This window comes from Trichechus manatus, unplaced genomic scaffold, assembly GCF_000243295.1.
Source record: "Trichechus manatus latirostris isolate Lorelei unplaced genomic scaffold, TriManLat1.0 scaffold00222, whole genome shotgun sequence".
NCBI classification, from domain to species: Eukaryota; Metazoa; Chordata; class Mammalia; order Sirenia; family Trichechidae; genus Trichechus; species Trichechus manatus.
Genome location: NW_004444158.1, coordinates 2,713,290 through 2,731,042, shown reverse-complemented (window position 1 = coordinate 2,731,042; position 17,753 = coordinate 2,713,290). Strand labels below are relative to the sequence as shown.

At 40.8% G+C, this 17,753-nt stretch overlaps 1 protein-coding gene across 2 annotated transcripts in view; it reads right to left on the bottom strand.

Annotated features, from left to right (window-relative positions):
* Window positions 1-17,192, bottom strand: part of LPIN2 (lipin 2) — an 88,151-nt gene extending 70,959 nt beyond the window's left edge. Inside the window, exon 1 of one of the 2 annotated variants that reach the window (XM_004388931.2) lies at window positions 6,325-17,192. In XM_004388931.2, coding sequence (XP_004388988.2) covers window positions 6,325-6,435 — 111 coding nt within the window. In that variant the 5' untranslated portion in view covers window positions 6,436-17,192. The remainder of the gene's footprint in view (window positions 1-6,324) is intronic. The other variant, XM_023742894.1, reaches the window with a different exon arrangement.
* Between the last annotated feature and the right edge of the window lie 561 nt (window positions 17,193-17,753).

Below are 17,753 nucleotides of genomic sequence, written 5' to 3'. Positions count from 1 at the left end.
GCTTCTGTCCAGAGGTGAGATGGGAAGGCGGAGAGGGTTAGGAGCTGGTTGAATGGACATGGGGAATCAGGGGTGGAAAGGAGGAGTGTGCTGTTACAGTATGGGGAGAGCAATTAGGGTCACATAACAATGTATGTATAGATTTTTGTATGAGGGAAAAAATAAAATGGTATAACAAAGGTACACATGGTTCTACAGAGGAGTTCATCAAAGTGAAAACAATACTCTAATAAAGTAAAATTGGCATACTATTCTTTCCACCCTTTGAAAAATATCATCCATATAATGCCTTAAGCAAAATCAGATGACTTAGAAAATCACGCTAGGATATGCGATAGGCTTCAAAAGTGACAAATACACTTTTTTCTAGAAGCAGCAGCGAAATATAACAAGTGGAAATCATTTGTTTCTACTTTCAATTACATAAAAAGTAATGTAAACACACACAAGTGATCTACTCTAGAATCTATGTCTATAATTTTCCCTTCACTAGAAATGGATTAGTTTTGAATATTTAATACCTAACTAAGATGTAGATGGAGCTCTGGTGGCAAAGTGGTTAAGAGCTATGGCTGCTAACCAAAAGACAGGCAGTTCAAATCCACTAGCCACTCCTTGGAAACCCTATGGGGCAGTTTTACTCTGTCCTATAGGGTTGCTATTAGTCGGAATCAACTCAGTGGCAGTGGGTTTGGTTTTTTTGGTTTAAGATGTAGATGGAAACCCTGGTGGCGTAGTGGCCAAGAGTTCAGCTGCTAACCAAAAGCCTGGCAGTTCAAATCCATCAGGCACTCCTTGGAAACCCTATGGGGAGTTCCACCCTGTCCTCTAGGGTTGCTATGAGTCGGAACTGACTGGACAGCAACGTTTTTGGTTTCTTTAAGATGCAGATGTAAAACACAAACTGTATAAAAAGTGTTTTCACAAAAGAGATGAGATTTTTCTCTAGATCCTTTCACAGAGCTGTATCCAATTCCTCTTGACTGGACCAAACACAGGACTTTTTGAGATGTCTAAAGAACGGTAACAGAATTACAACTTTTTTCCTGTATGCACAAAGCTGATTGGCCTGTATCTGGGTCAGAATGTACACCACCACAAGGCTCATCCCAGCACTCTAATCAACCGCGCTAAACTGCTAGGTCCACTCACTGGGAGCACATAATCAGCACCCAGTAACTGGGCAAACTAAAAGTGGCAGTATTTATGTAGCTATTTCCTGGAAATGTGTCCATTTGTTATCCACAAACGCAGAGCCGTAAATAATTGAGACATACAAGTATATGCAAACAAATTATTTGTGAGCTTCTACCAGACTCAGTCATGGCGCAATAAATGTTTGCTAAATGAAGCAATGAAATCAACAGTTCAGTCAAGTACTCCAGCATACTGAGGCGGCAGCTGTGTGAATGCATGTGTTTTAATTTTAAGTCATCTCTGATCCTTCCTGGAAACAGATGGGGCATACATATACAAGCGGATAATAAAAAATTTTCAAACTTCCTAGACATATATATGGTCACAGTTCCTAAGCTACTTTTCCCAAACTTCCTGATGTCATTTTGTAGTTTCAGGATTACAAGATGCAAACAAAATCAAAACTACAATGACATACCATCTCATCCCCAAAAGGCTAGCATTAATCCAAAAAATACAAAATAATAAATGTTGGAGAGGTTGGGGAGAGACTAGAACACTTAGACACTTTTGTTAGGAATGTAAAATGGTACAACCACTTTGGAAATCAATTTGGCGCCTCCTTAAGAAGCCAGAAATAGAAGTACCATACGATCCAGCAATCCTACTCCTTGGAATATATCATGGAGAAATAAGAGCCGTCATACAAACAGATATATGCACACCCATGTTCACAGTAGCACTGTTCACAACAGCAAAAAGATGCACACAACCTAGGTGCCCATCAACAGATGAATGGATAAACAAATTATGGTATATTCACACAATGGAATACTATGCAACAATAAAGAATAATGATGAATCCGTGAAACATAACATGGATGAATCTGGAAGGCGTGATGCTGAGTGAAATTAGTCAGTTGCAAAACGACAAATATTGTATAAGACCACTATTATAAGAACTCAAGAGAAGATTTAAACACAGAAGAAAACATTCTTTGATGATTACAAGGGTGGGGAGGGAGGGAGAAGGGTATTCACTAAGTAGATAGTCGAGAAGAATTATCTTAGGTGAACGGAAGGATAACCCCACTACAGGGGAAGTCAGCACAACTGGGCTAAACGAAAAGCTAACAAGTTTCCCACTTTGAGGGACAGAGTAGCAGGGGCTTGGGGACAATGGTTTCAGGGGACATCTAGGTCCACTGGCATAACAAAGTTTATTAAGAAAACGTTCTGCATCCCACTTTGGTGAGTGGCGTCTGGGGTCTTAAAAGCTAGCAAGTGGCCATCTGAGATGCATCAATTGGTCCCAACCCACCCGGAGCAAAGGAGAATGAAGAACACCAAAGACACAAGTAAAATATTAGCCCAAGAGACAAAAGGGCCACATAAACCAGAGGCTCCATCAGCCTGAGACCAGAAGAACTAGATGGCGCCCGGTTACTACCAATGACCGCCGTGACAGGGAATACAACAGAGAGTCCCTGATGGAGCAGGAGAAAAGTGGGGTGCAGAACTCCAATTCTAGTAAAAAGACCAGACTTAATGGTCTGACTGAGACTGGAGGGACCCCGGAAGACATGGCCCCCAGAAAGGGACAAAAGCTGGTTGAATGGACATGGAAAATTCAGGGTGGAGAGGAGGAGTGTGCTGTCACAGTATGGGGAGAGCAATTACAGTCACATAGCATGTATGAATTTCTGTATGAAAACTAACTCGATCTGTAAACTTTCATTTAAAAGACGCACACACACACACACACACACAAAGATGCAAACAAACTTTGAAAACAAAGATTTTAAGATAATTTATTCTCCAAAACTGCCTAATATACCCAACCCTGTGCTATCCCACCTTCATGTATCCCCTTGTTGTTGCTGTTAGTTACCATCTAGTTGGTCCCTTACTCATATCGACCCCATGCCCAGTGGGATCGTACCGTTGTGATCCATAGGGTTTTTACTGCCTGATTTTTCAGAAAGAGATAGCCAGGGCTTTCTTCCTAGTCCATCTTAGTCTGGAAGCTCCAGTGAAATCTGCTCAGCCTCACAGCAACACGCAAGTCTCCACAGACAGGTGATAGCTATGCTTGAGGTGCACTGGCCGGGAATGGAACCTGGGTCTCCCACATGGAAGGCAAGAATTCTACCACTGAACCCATTTTCAGTTCACAATGTTCCTTGGCTAGATAGAGATCCTACCAATCACAACTACAAATTTACCAGAATCCTCTATTTAAAACGCAGGTACTGCTGGCGGCACAGTGGTTAAAGAGCTCAGCTGCTAACCAAAGGGTCAGCGGTTTGTATCCACTGGCCGCTCCTTGGAAACCCTATGGGCCAGTGCTACTCTGTCCTATAGGGTTGCTATGAGTTGGAATCGACTCAACAGCAACAGGTTTGGTTTTCTGGTTTCTGGAGGGATTAAGAGGCCATCACTCATTCACAGCTCAATGACAAAGGGCACGATACCTGGCATTCCTCCTAAAGCCCACGGAAGTCAGGGAAAGGCTTCGTTTTCAAGCCCATCAGTGGGCTTCAAACAATACTAAAAAATTGGCTAGGAGAATGGGAGCTAAAAGGTGACTTTGAAAATGGAACTCAGATAATGTTGTTTATTTCAAACATCTTCGTGACACCTGGCCCTCATCCAGGTGAGGAAGAAACTCTTCCCTTAGCCCCTTCTTCCCTTCCTGTTCCAGCACTCAGAACTCAGGTTAGTTTAGTTCTATGGTTAATTACAACCTCTCTTGGTTGCACCTGACCTCTATTCGCATTCAAACACTGTTTGAGGAAATGAAATTCAACTAAATATTTAATTAGGTTTGTGAACACTGCCTATGCTAGACTGGAGGACAGTGGTTGGTTCTGGGCCCATTCACCCAGTCTTCTTCTACAACCTCAGGCAGCAACGTGTAATGACAAATTGCTAAGTCCGTGGCTTCTCCACATCCCTCCCTGCACTCCCACCAGGAGCCTGGGTGAGACACAGCATTTCCTTAGTATAATGCACTCTGCCTCAAGTCACACACCTAACCTAACGTGTGACTTGCTACCTCCTATCACTGTTTATGTTATTAAATCTTACTCTGTAAATAAAAAATACACAAAATTTTCTGAAAAGAGTGCGTTTTTGGATTCAAGCACAGAGAAGCGCATGACCGTTGATGAAGAGCTCAGAGGGACCAGACTGAGAACCACTGCCCTCTGGGTGCCTTGGGGTCATCTGTGGCTGATGACAGCACAGGTCCTGTGACCTCTGTGTACCATGTTCTCATCTGTAATAGGAAAGGCCAGATGACCTCTAGAGCCCCTTCCAGCTCTAAATTGCAGAAAAACTCCAGTTTTATAAGCATTTCTTTGGGCAATGAGTTTGGTTAAGAACTCCTACAGTACCATCTATGCTAATTTAAAACAAAGAATCAAAATAATTCAAAATAAATGGTGGAAAATAGGAAAAGTAGATTATTTTGGAACTTGAGGGTATTTGAATATGAAATAAGTTAAGTACTCATTTGAGAAACATATGGAAACACAGATTTTTAAAATTCCCAACTTCTAACAAAGCACAGAAATCTTCTCGTGGTTTTTAATCATAAAACCTTTATATATTTATATTCCAAACACATAAAATCAAGAGGCAAGAGCCCTTCAAGACAGAACTTTTACCTTCAACAAGGTGTCCAGAACAGACTGATGAAGGCCTGGACCATGAAAACCAGGATTCTTCCCCCCGCCCTCGCCAAACACACACCCAGGTTATAAAGTCTAACTTATCTAATCATTCGAGCTTATTAAGCAGATACCAAACCCAATATCCCAAACTCCAGCTATTCAGAAAATTCACATCTCTCACTGGGGCATGTGGGTGACTCATGGGACTTCAATGTTGTACATTAACATAAAGAGAGAGCAGTTAATAAAATGCAGCCTCATCAAAAACCAGTTGACTTCCCTCTGGAAAACACCAGCAGCCAAAAGCAGAACTTCCTGTGGAGGGTAGTTTGTGTGTGTTAGAGCTACTTACTAAATAGATTTAAGATTCCTTTCTAACAAATGTGTATGAACCCTATATACGTACTCTTTAACATGAAAATGACGACTGCAAAAGTAAATTGCCTTCCTTGGTGGCACCTGACCTCCACTCACATTCAAACAATGTCCATTTCGTCAGTTCCTAAGAACTCTGAGCAAGTGCACTTTTACCACCCAGTCCAAAAACAAAAAAGCACACAGAATGTGATAACAGTCTAAAGCTGGCAATAAAAATTTTATAGTAACTTTGAAACTAAAATAACTCTGATTATGAACCACAGATTTTAAAAGTGTTTCATTTTATCATCTTGTTGATTTTATGCTTGTTTCATAAAAACAAACTATTCAAAAACAAAAAAAAACTTTAAAACAAGCATTTACTTCAGGTTATTTTTAAAGAAAAAGGTTCCATAGGTGGAGCTGACATTACATTGTCTTGAAGTACCTGATTTTCTTTAACGCAGCCTTTTGGAACTTACACTAATTTACGTAACTTGTTCTGTCAGTTTGAGTAAACCAGGTGCTCCCTGGAAACTTTATGGGGCAGTTCTACTCTGTCCTGTAAGGTCGCTGAGTCGGAATCCACTCGACGGCAATGGGTATCTTATGCCTTGTAACAACATAGAAAATTCTAGATTAAAAAAAAAAGACTATCTTCATTTTCCTCACATATTTCAAGCTGTTGCTGTTGTCTGCAATCACAGAAGAGAAAGACTGCACTCTCACTCTTCTCTATTACATTAAAAAAAACTGGCTAGGGCAATAAAAATATAAAATGCTTAAATGTTTTTAATAGTTCTTCAACTACTGCACTTAGGTGCAAAGAGAATGTGAAACCAAACACTGTTTGAAAACTAGTTTGAAAAAAATTCTCAGTTTAAAGCAGAAATGTTTTCCCCCCCCTACAGAAAGTTACTAGTTAAATAACAACAAACAGAAAAAGATAATAGTGTACAAACAATGAGAGGACAGGCAGCCAAAGGTATCTGTTGAACGTAACATTTTAAAGTTTGTAAAAGTCACCCTGACTTTCCATTTCCCAGAGAAAAGGCATTAGCCACTTCCGTTTGATGTCCTCCCATCTTCTCTCAGTTCTATCTAGACTAAGCAAGTGAGCAAAAGAAAGGGAGTATCTGTGGATGTAACTCACCAGGATACCAGAAGGGGCCTTTCCATGATAAACACCTTGAGTTGTACTTAAAGAGCCTTCATGAACCTCCTCCTCCTCCTCATCTGCACTATCATCTTCAAAGTAAAACATCTTAAAACTGAATCAGCCTCTCAAGCACGCCTTTCTCCGGAGATGAAGACACACTTGTAAACCATCAGAGCTGAAAGCTGCTCTGCTGACAAACTGGTGCAAACTCTCTGCAGACACAGTGATATGGTTAAAACTGAAAGGAAATGGCTCTTAAAACAGCAATACATACACCACTTTACCAATAAGATTTGCTCAGAGCGCCTCAACCCCTTCCCTCGGAAGGAGATAAGCGGGCACCGGGCCAGCTCACCGCGTGTGTGCACTGATAGGTCCCGAGTCCTCCCAATCACATGACAGCCACTGGAGAGTCCCTCACTTGGGGCAGGGATTGGGTTAATGATTCTCTACACCAACCGCATCTTACTTTTCAGAAATAAAAACACCTATACTGATGGGAAAGTAATCATATATAAATTGATCACATAAGGGAAATAATTTACATGTATTTCGAGAGCAGCAATGAACAAGCTCCCAAAGTCAGCCAGGTTACATATGCTTTATAGAGCCAGTTCCATCATTAAAATTTTTACTTTGTCATATCACCATGACCCAATATATTTTCACAATTCTGGATGGGAGATGTCCTGTCCAGTCCAGCATTGCAAACAATGAACAAAATTTATCTGACGTCAAGAGAATGACAATACAACCCTACAAAATTCAAACATTCTTGGTATTTCCTTGCCAGCCCTCAGTAAGTCAACAAATAATTTCAATGGATTTCTTTTTCAAAAACCTAGAATACTTAACACACGATGGACAAAATACAAAAGATTTTGAGTAAAATATACTATTTTACCCAAGCCAGGAGCTAAGACTGCTGTTCAATGCAAACAGCCATCAGCCACGTGGAGCAGGGTATTTGAATGTGGCTAGTACAAACTGAAATGCGCTAATTTTGAACTCAAAGATGCAGAGTGAAAAAAGAATGTTATTTTTACATAGATTACATGTAGAAATATTTTAGATGTACTAAATTAAATAACATACATTATTAAAATTAATTTAGCCTGTTTCTTTTTACCTTTTTAATATGCCTACTAGAAAATGTAAAATTACGTATGTGGGCAGCACTGCTCTATGGCCCTAAAGACAATACTGACAGCAAGGGAGAAAAAAGGACAGTCAGCCAGTCTGTCTTCTACTTGGCGAAGAAGTGAAGACACCAGAATTTTTCATAAAAGTATTTCGTCAATACGTCAGCAACGTACTAGCTGATTCTCATGTATTTAATGATCTTCACATCATTAAACTTTTTTCTCTACCTCTAAATATCATAAAAAGACAAAATTTCCAAATGTTTGACAGAGTAAGGGAGGTTTGGTAATGTTTAACAGTAGTTATGCCACCAAGGCCCGTGTAATAAAAATGTGAAACGTCAGAATTAAAAACAGATTTCACCAAAATCAGAAGTGGGAAAAATTATCTTGCATTCAATGTTTCAGCGCTTGCTGTCTAACAAACGAGGTACTAACATGAGCCTGAAGTATACTGAAGAACTCGCAAGGACCTTGCAATCTAACGCAATCTCCACCATGGTCACAAATTCCTGCTTTCAAAAGAGAAGTGATTTTTTTTGGTCAAAGTCTTACACAATGTTTAAAAATTTAAATCTCTTCCTTCATGGTCTGCAGCAGTTCTGGATCCCTGACATTAGACGGCAGAAATAAAAATCTATACGGGGGTGCTGCCAGTGGGGAAATAAAGGAGAAAAGAGAGGTAAGGGGAGACAAGCAGGCGAGGACAAGAAAGGGAGATTAAAGAGCAACAACAGAAAAAGACAAGGAAGAGGAAAAAAGTTGGAAAACTTAGAAGGGTAGAGGAATTAAAATATAGAAGATAAGAAAATGTGCAAGTGGAATGACAGACGGGGAAAAACTATTAGTAGGAGGGTGGATGGAAGAGAGGAAAAGGAGAAAAATCTTATCCACTTTAATTGTGAGAAACTGAAGCACAGAAAGAGGTCAGGCAATTAACCCAAGGTCATCACCCACTTAGCAAAGGTGCTGGAACAAGTCTCCTAATTTCCGCTTCAGTGTTTTTCTCACTGTGCCAACCTGGCGCTCATGCTGACACCACAGAGAAGATGCTAGGGACAGAGGGCTGGAGGCTGATGAGAAGTGGGAGGACAGGAGTGGTGGAGATACAGGAGGGCAGTGGGTAGGAACTCTGCTCGGGCAATGTTCACCACCAATACACCTCTTATGTAACAGCAGCCCCGTGCCAGCCTTTCTGGTTTTCTGATAAGTCTTGGTATTGTTTCACTGTTTTGAAGGATGACTCACAGAATGTCCTGATTGCAAGCGAACACTCACCACGGACCCAGACAGAAGTGAGATCATCTTTGAAACATCTATTTCACCACTGGGCATATTCCTACAGCTTCCTCCTGCAGTGACCTGCGGACTCCCCTGACCCTGAGGCTGGTACCTGGTGTTCGGGTTCCAGGCCACCACCTGTGGCGTGTTTTTCTGTCTTGGTCAATAAAATTTAAAATCACAACCAGCGATTCTTAATCATCTAAGTTTTCAAAGAAGAATGCCACTATATTGTCAAACTTTTTCTCTACAGGCTAAGATAAAAATAAATGGCTGAACAGTGAGGAAAAACTACTTTTCATTCTGCATACCATCTGCAATGATCTCAAAAAAAAAAAAAAAGTGGGTGGAAGTCGAAAGTCTTTTTTTCCAAAACTTAAATCTTTAAAGAAGTCTAGCTTAGGGAAACAAAGCTAAAATGTTAGTCTAGAAAGTCAGAATCTTGTCCAGATTCCACAGTTGGTAGTGACGCTAAGTAAAATATATACCTTCTTAATTTGTACCCCCCGCCCCAATCCCATAAGTAGTCCCTGGGTGGTGGAAACAGTTAACCACTGACTACTAAGCCAAAAGGCTGGCAGTTCAAACCCACCCAGAGGCTCCCTGGAAGACAGGCCTAGTGATCTGCTTCTGAAAATCCTATGGAGCAATTCTACTCTGCAGACATGGAGTCACCATGAGTCAGAATCTACTTGACAGCAACTAACAACAATCCCATAAATATATGAGACTAGGTGTAAAAAGGCTTTTCAAAAAGGAGTAAGGATGTGTTTAAAACTTTCCAACCTGAAATTTGCCTATTTGAAGTTGTGCTAAACTGGTTCAATAAAACTCACCGCCATCAAGTCGATTCCAACTCATAGTGACCCTACAGGACAGAGCAGAACTGCCCCATAAGGTTTCCAAGGAGCAGCTGGTAGATTCAAACTGCCAACCTTTTCACTGGCAGCCTGATCCCACAAGCTATGTCCTGATTTTACCACAAAACATGAAAATCATCTACCCCCAGTGGCCATATTATGGAACAGCAACATATTTTCTCCTGGATTATCAATGAGGCTGTAAAAGTTTTGATGAGTAAAAATATCATGATGAAAAGGTTTTTTAAAAAAGCCTTAATTACAAAGAATTTCATAATCTCCATCACAATTATTCTACAGTGAAGTGCATTTCTGCATTCTCAAGGCTACTCACGGCAAAGGGCCCCACACTCCAAAGGGCCACCACCCACAGGAAACAGAGTCCCTTTTAATTTCAAGCCAGATGGCGCTCTTATCATCTACATTAATGCGTAAGACGTTTCTTCCCATATCTAACATTACTTATAATTCACTGTTAGCTCTAAAAACAACCCAAAAAGGACTGATATTTTTCTTTAAGAGGAGTTCCTCTTGCTACTACTGAGGTTTCTCAAACTTTTGTAGTTTAAGCACTTACTGGATAATGGCTATATAGTTTATTCAGATTCCAGTGTTTCATAATATCTTCACACAATCCCAATACAGGACAGCTACTGGCTAATCCATTTGAGCTAGGAGCAAAGGAGAAAAAACAGAAACGTTCTCCTGAGGTCAGATCAAAAACCAAACCCGCTGCCTTTGGGTGATTCCGACTCACAGCGACCCTACAGGACAGAGCAGAACTGCCCTGAGGTCAGACGGCCCAGCTTCAATAGCTCTCCCAAAGATAAACTTCTTTGAAGACTTATCTTTTGTCTTTAAAATTCAACACATTTTGTATTCTACTCCATTTTTTAATGTGAAAAAAGTACTAACTGGTCAAAATTTTCTACTATCAACTTCAAGGGTTAATGAATCACAATAACCTTATGGTCTAGACTATCTTCAGTGTACACATCCTGGTTTAAGAGGCTTGGGACTAAATGACATCTGAGGTTTAACCCCTCCAGCACTAAGGTTCTATGTCAAGTTTTCACCCAGTATATTCTAAGACCAGAGAGACAATACTGAGTGGCCCAGCTACAGCAGTCAAGTGTATCTGCTGAATCAATTAAGAGAGTGAAGCTAAACAGCCCAATTAAGGATGAGAGGAATCAGCCTGACTTGTGACACAAATGCTGGACATTTCCAACAAAATGAAGCCCAAACAAGCAGGAAGCCCTCTGCCCTACTAGCTCTGGCAAGGGGGTGGGCAACACCCCCGGGGGGAGCTAAGCCGGGCTCCCAGCGCTTTCCCAGACTCAGGAAGTAGGGGTGGGGTGTCTTAATCACATAACTGTTCACATGTGTATCTTTTTCTTCTCTCATTTCAGTCTCTGACTAGGAGTATGCAATGTCCCCGCCTCTAGGGTGACACTCAAGGGTGACACCATAAGTATATAAGCAATTTTCTGTATGTCACACCATTTCACTCACACATCGGTTGAAATGTAAATCATATTACTGTCAAGTTTTAAAATAGCAAATAATTTAAAAATTGTGATGCATTAATTCTTTTCAGAAAAAAAACTATTTGTCCTAAATTCACAACTAAGAGGGGCACACCAGGTGCACGGGGCACTGACGGACACCAAGTGCAGGCACTCAGAAAGCGGTGCTGGGCTTCTCAACTCCAAAGTCAGACAAGCTCCAGCAAGCATAAGTCATGATGGTTTAAAACTTGCCAAAGAAAACTACAACAAAGAATAAATGATGGTGATCAGGAGTGGATTATAACCTTCACACAATCCGAAGAAAAGAACAGTGACAAGTATCACAAATTATGAGGTCGGCACCAGAGAGGGACTTGAACTGCAAGCTCTCACATTCCTTGACTCTTAGGAATTTCCTTCCACAGTATGTCTCCACACATGTCTCCACACATTTCTAACGAAAGATTTTCCGGACCACTTGAAAAACTGGTGATGGTGGCTGTGATTAGCTTGTTACTGTGGTTTCACCTCTTTCAAACAATGACTTACAATACTTTTATTTTAAAAACATTTTTAAATAGCTGGTACTCTCCTTTCTGCCCCCTTCTTCCATCTCTATTAGTGAGCTGCTATCATAAGAGGCCCGGCAACAGCACCTGGCAGCCCTGCTTTTGTTTCTGTGGTTAGCTCACTTTCCCAGTTCCTGTTACTTTTCAAACCTCCATGCTTCTCAACCCCTGAATGCATCCTCACTGCAATGCCTCCCCTCCTCAGAAAGCGCACTGTTTCCTATTCCTGGTTGCAGGTCCATCTGCGTTCATCAGGAAATACAAGAGCAGCAAAAATGGCTAAATTACTTTGCTATGACAACAATAATGTAAAGAACTTACTTTCACAAAGTTTAGAAAATTCTACTGCCACAATTAAGTCTATCACCTGGTAAGGATTTAACTGGGAAAATTTAAATTAAAACAATCAGAATTCTTAGATTTCCTTTTCGAAGTTGAATCTGCTTACTTCAATTTAAAGTTTCCCTAAGACGTGTAAGAAAAAGAGAAAAATTATAGCACTAGTACCCAAATTTATACATACCATAGTTACATTATCACCAGCCACTCCTTGGAAACCCTGTGGGGCAGTTCTACTCTGTCCTGTAAGGGTTGCTATGAGTTGGAATCAACTTGATGGCAACAAGTTTGGTTTGGTACCCAGACTTACACATACCATAGTTATATCACACACACGCACGGACGCGCGCGCACGCACACGCGCACGCAAATGGCATTCCATCCTAGTAGGAGGAGCTGCATTCTCCCGTAAGGGGAAAACCTCAAGTAATTCACTTAGTAGTAAACAAAAAAGGGAAAAGTTAAAGGCAGCCTTGCTACTACTCTTAGAGGTTAAATGCTAGTAATGTCTCAGATTTAGCCTTGTGATGTCAGGGCCCACAAAGGATTCCAAGGAAGCAAAAAGGCATTTGAAAGCAGCAACATTCCAACTGTTTCCCTCTTCTAAAGACACAGCACCACTCAAACACAAACAAGTCCTTCTCAAGTGACATTTTACTTCGTTTTTCTTCCAGGTTCAACAAACTTTATAAAAAGGTCTCTGAGGAAAAGGATATTTAGTTTGTAGAAACATCATTACCTTTTGCAACAAATTAATTTTACCTAAGTTTTAAAGGAATAAGTAAACAAAGGTAATTTAAGGCAAATGTTCATGAGAAATTGTATGGTAAACCACATCTATGTAAGTATTTGTAATTTACACCACACAAGAAAACACAATACTAGCAGCCTGGCATTCTTTCTCTAGTAGCTACTCTGAGTCACACCCTGGAGCTGGTCTTTTGCATGTATTAGCTCTGATCTACACAACTTCCTCAAAAGACAGGTTTGCATTATCCCTGCATTTTACAGACCAAGAAATAAGAGGCTCAGAGAGGTTATGTGTTATTTCCAAGGTCACCAGCTAGTTTTTAAAAATGCTAAAGCCAGGAATTCAAACCCAGTCTATTTGGCTTCAAAGCTCAAGATGTCTTCCATGGTGTCTTCTAGGACTGATTACTTAAATTGGAATTCAAATTTAATCTGCTGAGTATTTAAAAAATCTCAAATACTATGCAATGAAACCCTAATTGAAACCTGAAGCAATATCAATACGGCCCAAAGCTAGAAATAAGACTATATTCATTCTTTGCTTTAAATCACCATATTCTATTCCTATACTGTTACAAACTTGGTAGGTCATTTGAGGAAATCACTGAGTATTACTAGGCCTCAATTTTCTAATCTAATAAATGAAGAGAGGAGATCAGAATTTCTAGATAATTTCTATGTTCCCTTCTAGGTAAAAATAATCTGACACTGCCTAAGCTAAAGTTTTTGAGTGCTCACTTCTATTAAAAAAAAAACAATTAAGTACTTCCTGGAATCTAGTTCTCACCATGAGTATGGTGATCCCACAGCAATGACCCTTCAACAAAAAAATACGTGCAAATTTCATTTTATGGATGCACAACATAACACTTACGTACAGCAGAGAGCTTCCTCCTTGAGTCAAAACAATTACATTTGACCGAAACAAATTCACTTCTGATCTCAATTCAAATTCCTAAAGTAAGCTTCTAAGCAGATCTAGAAGCAACCTTAGGGATATACAGTCCAACTGTAGTTGTGTCATTCTCATTTCTGAGAACCCAATTAAGCTCTGGAATATAGCTTCTTCCCAGAAAATGCACATGCCAGATGCATATGTGTACACCCACACAACCAATTCTGGAGGTTTGAGGATCTGCAGAAACCTGTATGGCTGGTTTACTTGGGACCCCAAGTAAAGAACTCCTGATTGTAATCCAAACTGTTTATCTGAAAGATGAGAACATGCCAAACAAAAACCAAACCCATTTTTTGTTGAGTTGATTCCGACTCATAGCGACTCTACAGGACAGAGCAGAACTGCCCCATAGGGTTTCCAAGGAGCAGCTGGTGAGTTCGAACTGCCGAACTTTGGGTTAGCAGTCAAGCTCTTAACCACTGTGCCACCAGGGCTCCAAGAACATGCCAGTACTGAAAAAACTAAATTACTTCCCAAAGTAGTTAAAACATGATCAATCTAGCCTTACACCATATAATGTTGTTACCTGTCATCAAATTGGCTCAGAGACTCATTGTGATCTTATGTATGACAGAACAAAATGTTGCCCAGTCCTGGGACATCTTTATAACAGCAGCCCTTAAAATGCAATAGTAGAGGATTCATTTAGCAAGGATGGTGTTCATTTAACAAGCATTTTTCCAGTGCTTACTTTATGTAAGGCACCAGTACCGCCTTTAGCTCTGGGGAAGAGGAGCCCCGGCTTAGGCCCTGCATATCACAAACCTGAAACATGAAGACAGTTTTTGTTTTTCTTTTCACTCACCTAAGAAAAGTTTATTTGAAAGTAATTAATTTCCCTACAGGAAGAGGAGGGAAGTACAAGTCAAACTGTCCCCAGATGAGCACCCTGCCACCCCAGCAGATCTGTGCTAGCACTCAGCCTCAAAGGACAGGCCTGCCCCAGAAAGGACAGAGTAGGCATCGAAGCCAGGCCCTGGGGTAATGTGATTTACAGCTTTCTATAAGTTTAGACGCGGTTTCTCAGCCTTGGCATGACTGATATTTTGGGTCAGATAATTCTCTGTTAGACAGATTGACACACAACAGACACAACAATGGACTCAAACATACCAATGATCATGAAGATGATGCAAGACTGGGCAACATTTTGCTCTGTTATACATAAGGTCATCGTGAGTTAGAGCTGCCTCTATATCAACTAACAACAATCACAAATTCTTTGGGGGTCGGAGGGTGGGGTGGGCTGTCCTGTGCATGGCAGGATGTTTAGCAGCACCCCTGGCCTCCAACTACTAGATGCCAATAACACTCTCCCTAGTTGTGACAACCAAAAACATCTCCAGTCACAGCTGAATGTTCCCTGGGAGTAAAATCACCCCTGGTTGAGATCCACAGGTTTAGACAGATGGTACGTGGCTTTGTGTTTATACATGTGCTCTGGGCCCCCAAAAATGTTAAGAGCGGACTAGCCAGGCACATAGCATGAGCTCTGAATCTAGACAGAACTAGTTTTAAATTATAGCTCTACCGTTTACAATATACCTTTGAACACTTAGCCTTTCTGAGCTTCAGTTTCCTCTTCTATAGAGCAGGGGTCATAATACCTATCATGCAGGATAGTTGAAAGGATGCAAAGAGGTAACACCTAGAAACTACTAACTGCTGAAATCAATATTTAGTTCTCTTCCTTCTTCTCATTAAAAAAATACTGAATACCTCTAAGACCTATACCACAATAGGTGCCTAATAAATGGCTGCTGAATATACGTAAGCTGTACAGAAAGATGATTACAACAGCATCCCTGCCATAAAGGTACTACTAGTAAGAGAGAGAGGAAAAAAATAAACAACTTATGATCTAATTCCCACTTCAATCAACTGTTCTTTTTATCTCTTTGTTTAGCTTCCCAAACCATATCCCCAACTCCCCGAGGCTCATCCAACTGAAGCCAACCCTTCAGCCTATCCGTCCAAACAGTATGCATCTAACTCACACTGCAGCCCCAAATAGCCAAAATAAGACTAAAATGCGTCAGAAGAACCCTTGGGATGTATGAAATGGTCTTAAGGTAAAAACTACTGGACCCAGTTGCTTCCAGACCTGCACCCTAATGCTGAGCCCAAACCACACTGGCCTCTATGAGGCAGACAAGACACCCCTCTCCACAGTATGTCCCTCTCTCTAGGTTCTGGTAATATCTTTACTCTGCCTGGCTCTATTTAATATGAATACTGTCTTTCAAATCAATGACCTCTGAAGGCTATAACAAATTGATTCCATTGATATGTCACTGTCCAGCATGTTATCAGTGCTCCTCTTTCTTTCTGAAAGAACTGCCTTTAAATTGAAGTCAGGAGCTACACAGGATAAAAATCAACATCATTATTATATGGTCATACCTCTTGTAGTCCAAAAGTAGCTATGATTAATCTCTGTCAGAGATGCATGATTCACCAGATGTTGCTTTGAATGACTTCTGGCTATTTCCAAAAAACCTAATCTACCTTGAAGGGTAAAGATCTTCCACTATTGAGCATAAAATGATATATTTCAAGATTCTGAAAGCAATTTTAAAAAGTGATGGATAAAATGTTTTCCAGAATGACATCACTGAAATGTGTGGATTCCTGCTAAGTGTTTTTAAATAGAAATATTCATTCCAGTTTTATTACACTTTCATATGAGCACCAAGAGTTTCCTTATTACCAAAACCAAAGCCATTGCTGTCGAGTCGATTCTGACTCATAGCAACCCCGCAGGAAAGCACAGAACTGTCCCATAGGGTTTCCAAGGCTGTAAATCTTTACAGAAGCAGACTGCCACATCTTTCTCCAGCAGTTTCCTTATTAACCATGTATAAAGGAGAGCAAAACTGAAGAACTTTAGGTAATTAGATCTTATGGGTAAACTTTAGACTTAATACAATAGTGGATCTGTTATTTAAACTGCAATAGTTTTCATCATGAATAATGCCCATCGATTATCATCATCCATCACCCCTATTCCACAAGGCACTGTGAGGCTGCAGGAAATAACTAGTTGCTCAGATCCCAAGGCAGTGTCTCTGTCTGTCTCTGTCTCTTTCTCCATCTAGAGAATACCATATACATATATCCCAGAACAACCCCCCCCCCACACACTCTCTTCAAACCCTCACACACAGAAAGCATCACAAAGACCTTTCCGTGAGGACCAAGATCTCTAAACCTACTATCAACTCCAAAGTTAACTGTAAACTTTTGCTAGGAGGTGCCAGACTCCACACTTCACACATATGGACACTGTATTTTTGGAGATCTGTAATTTTCTAAACCTAACTGAAAGCCAAAGGAACAAATGAGGTCAAAGCTACAGCAGCCCCCTTTGGGATATCAGAATGTCAAGGCCCGCAGGCCTCCAGTATGACACAATGAAATCAAAACAGTGCCACAATTCTAATGAAAAGGCGACTTCTGCTGCATAAACAGCCTTATCAATCTCACAAACTCCATCAATCATTGTTTACTGACACCTGCACGGGGGGGGGGGGGGCTTCCACAATTGCACCTCTGCAGTTAGCTGCCTGATTATTTGCAGCACAGTAATCAGAGAAAAGGAAGAAAAAAGGGTAAGAACAAACAAACAAGCAACAGTTCATCAGCTAGCTTACTTATCTCATGTCATGAAAGTGACCAGGAGAATTCCTCAGCCCCATGACACGCACTCAGTTTTTCAAACACCTCCAATCTCTTGCATTCAACTCTCAGGAATGCAGGCCCCCAGTTTCCCAAAGGGAAGTCTGTTAGAGCAGGAAGTGCAAATTCACCACCTCTTACTCTTACGCCTGGGGTCTATTTATCTCAGTTAAATAGCAAACAAAGACCGTGAGTCCGAGAAGCAGGGATCTGAGTTCCTGCACAGCCCTGGCATCTTGTGTCTGCAGAGGCTCCTGGGAAACAGGAAGAGAAGCTGTAGACATGGGTGAGTGCCATCCACCAAAGCTAATTAACACACAGCTCGAATGTCCCGC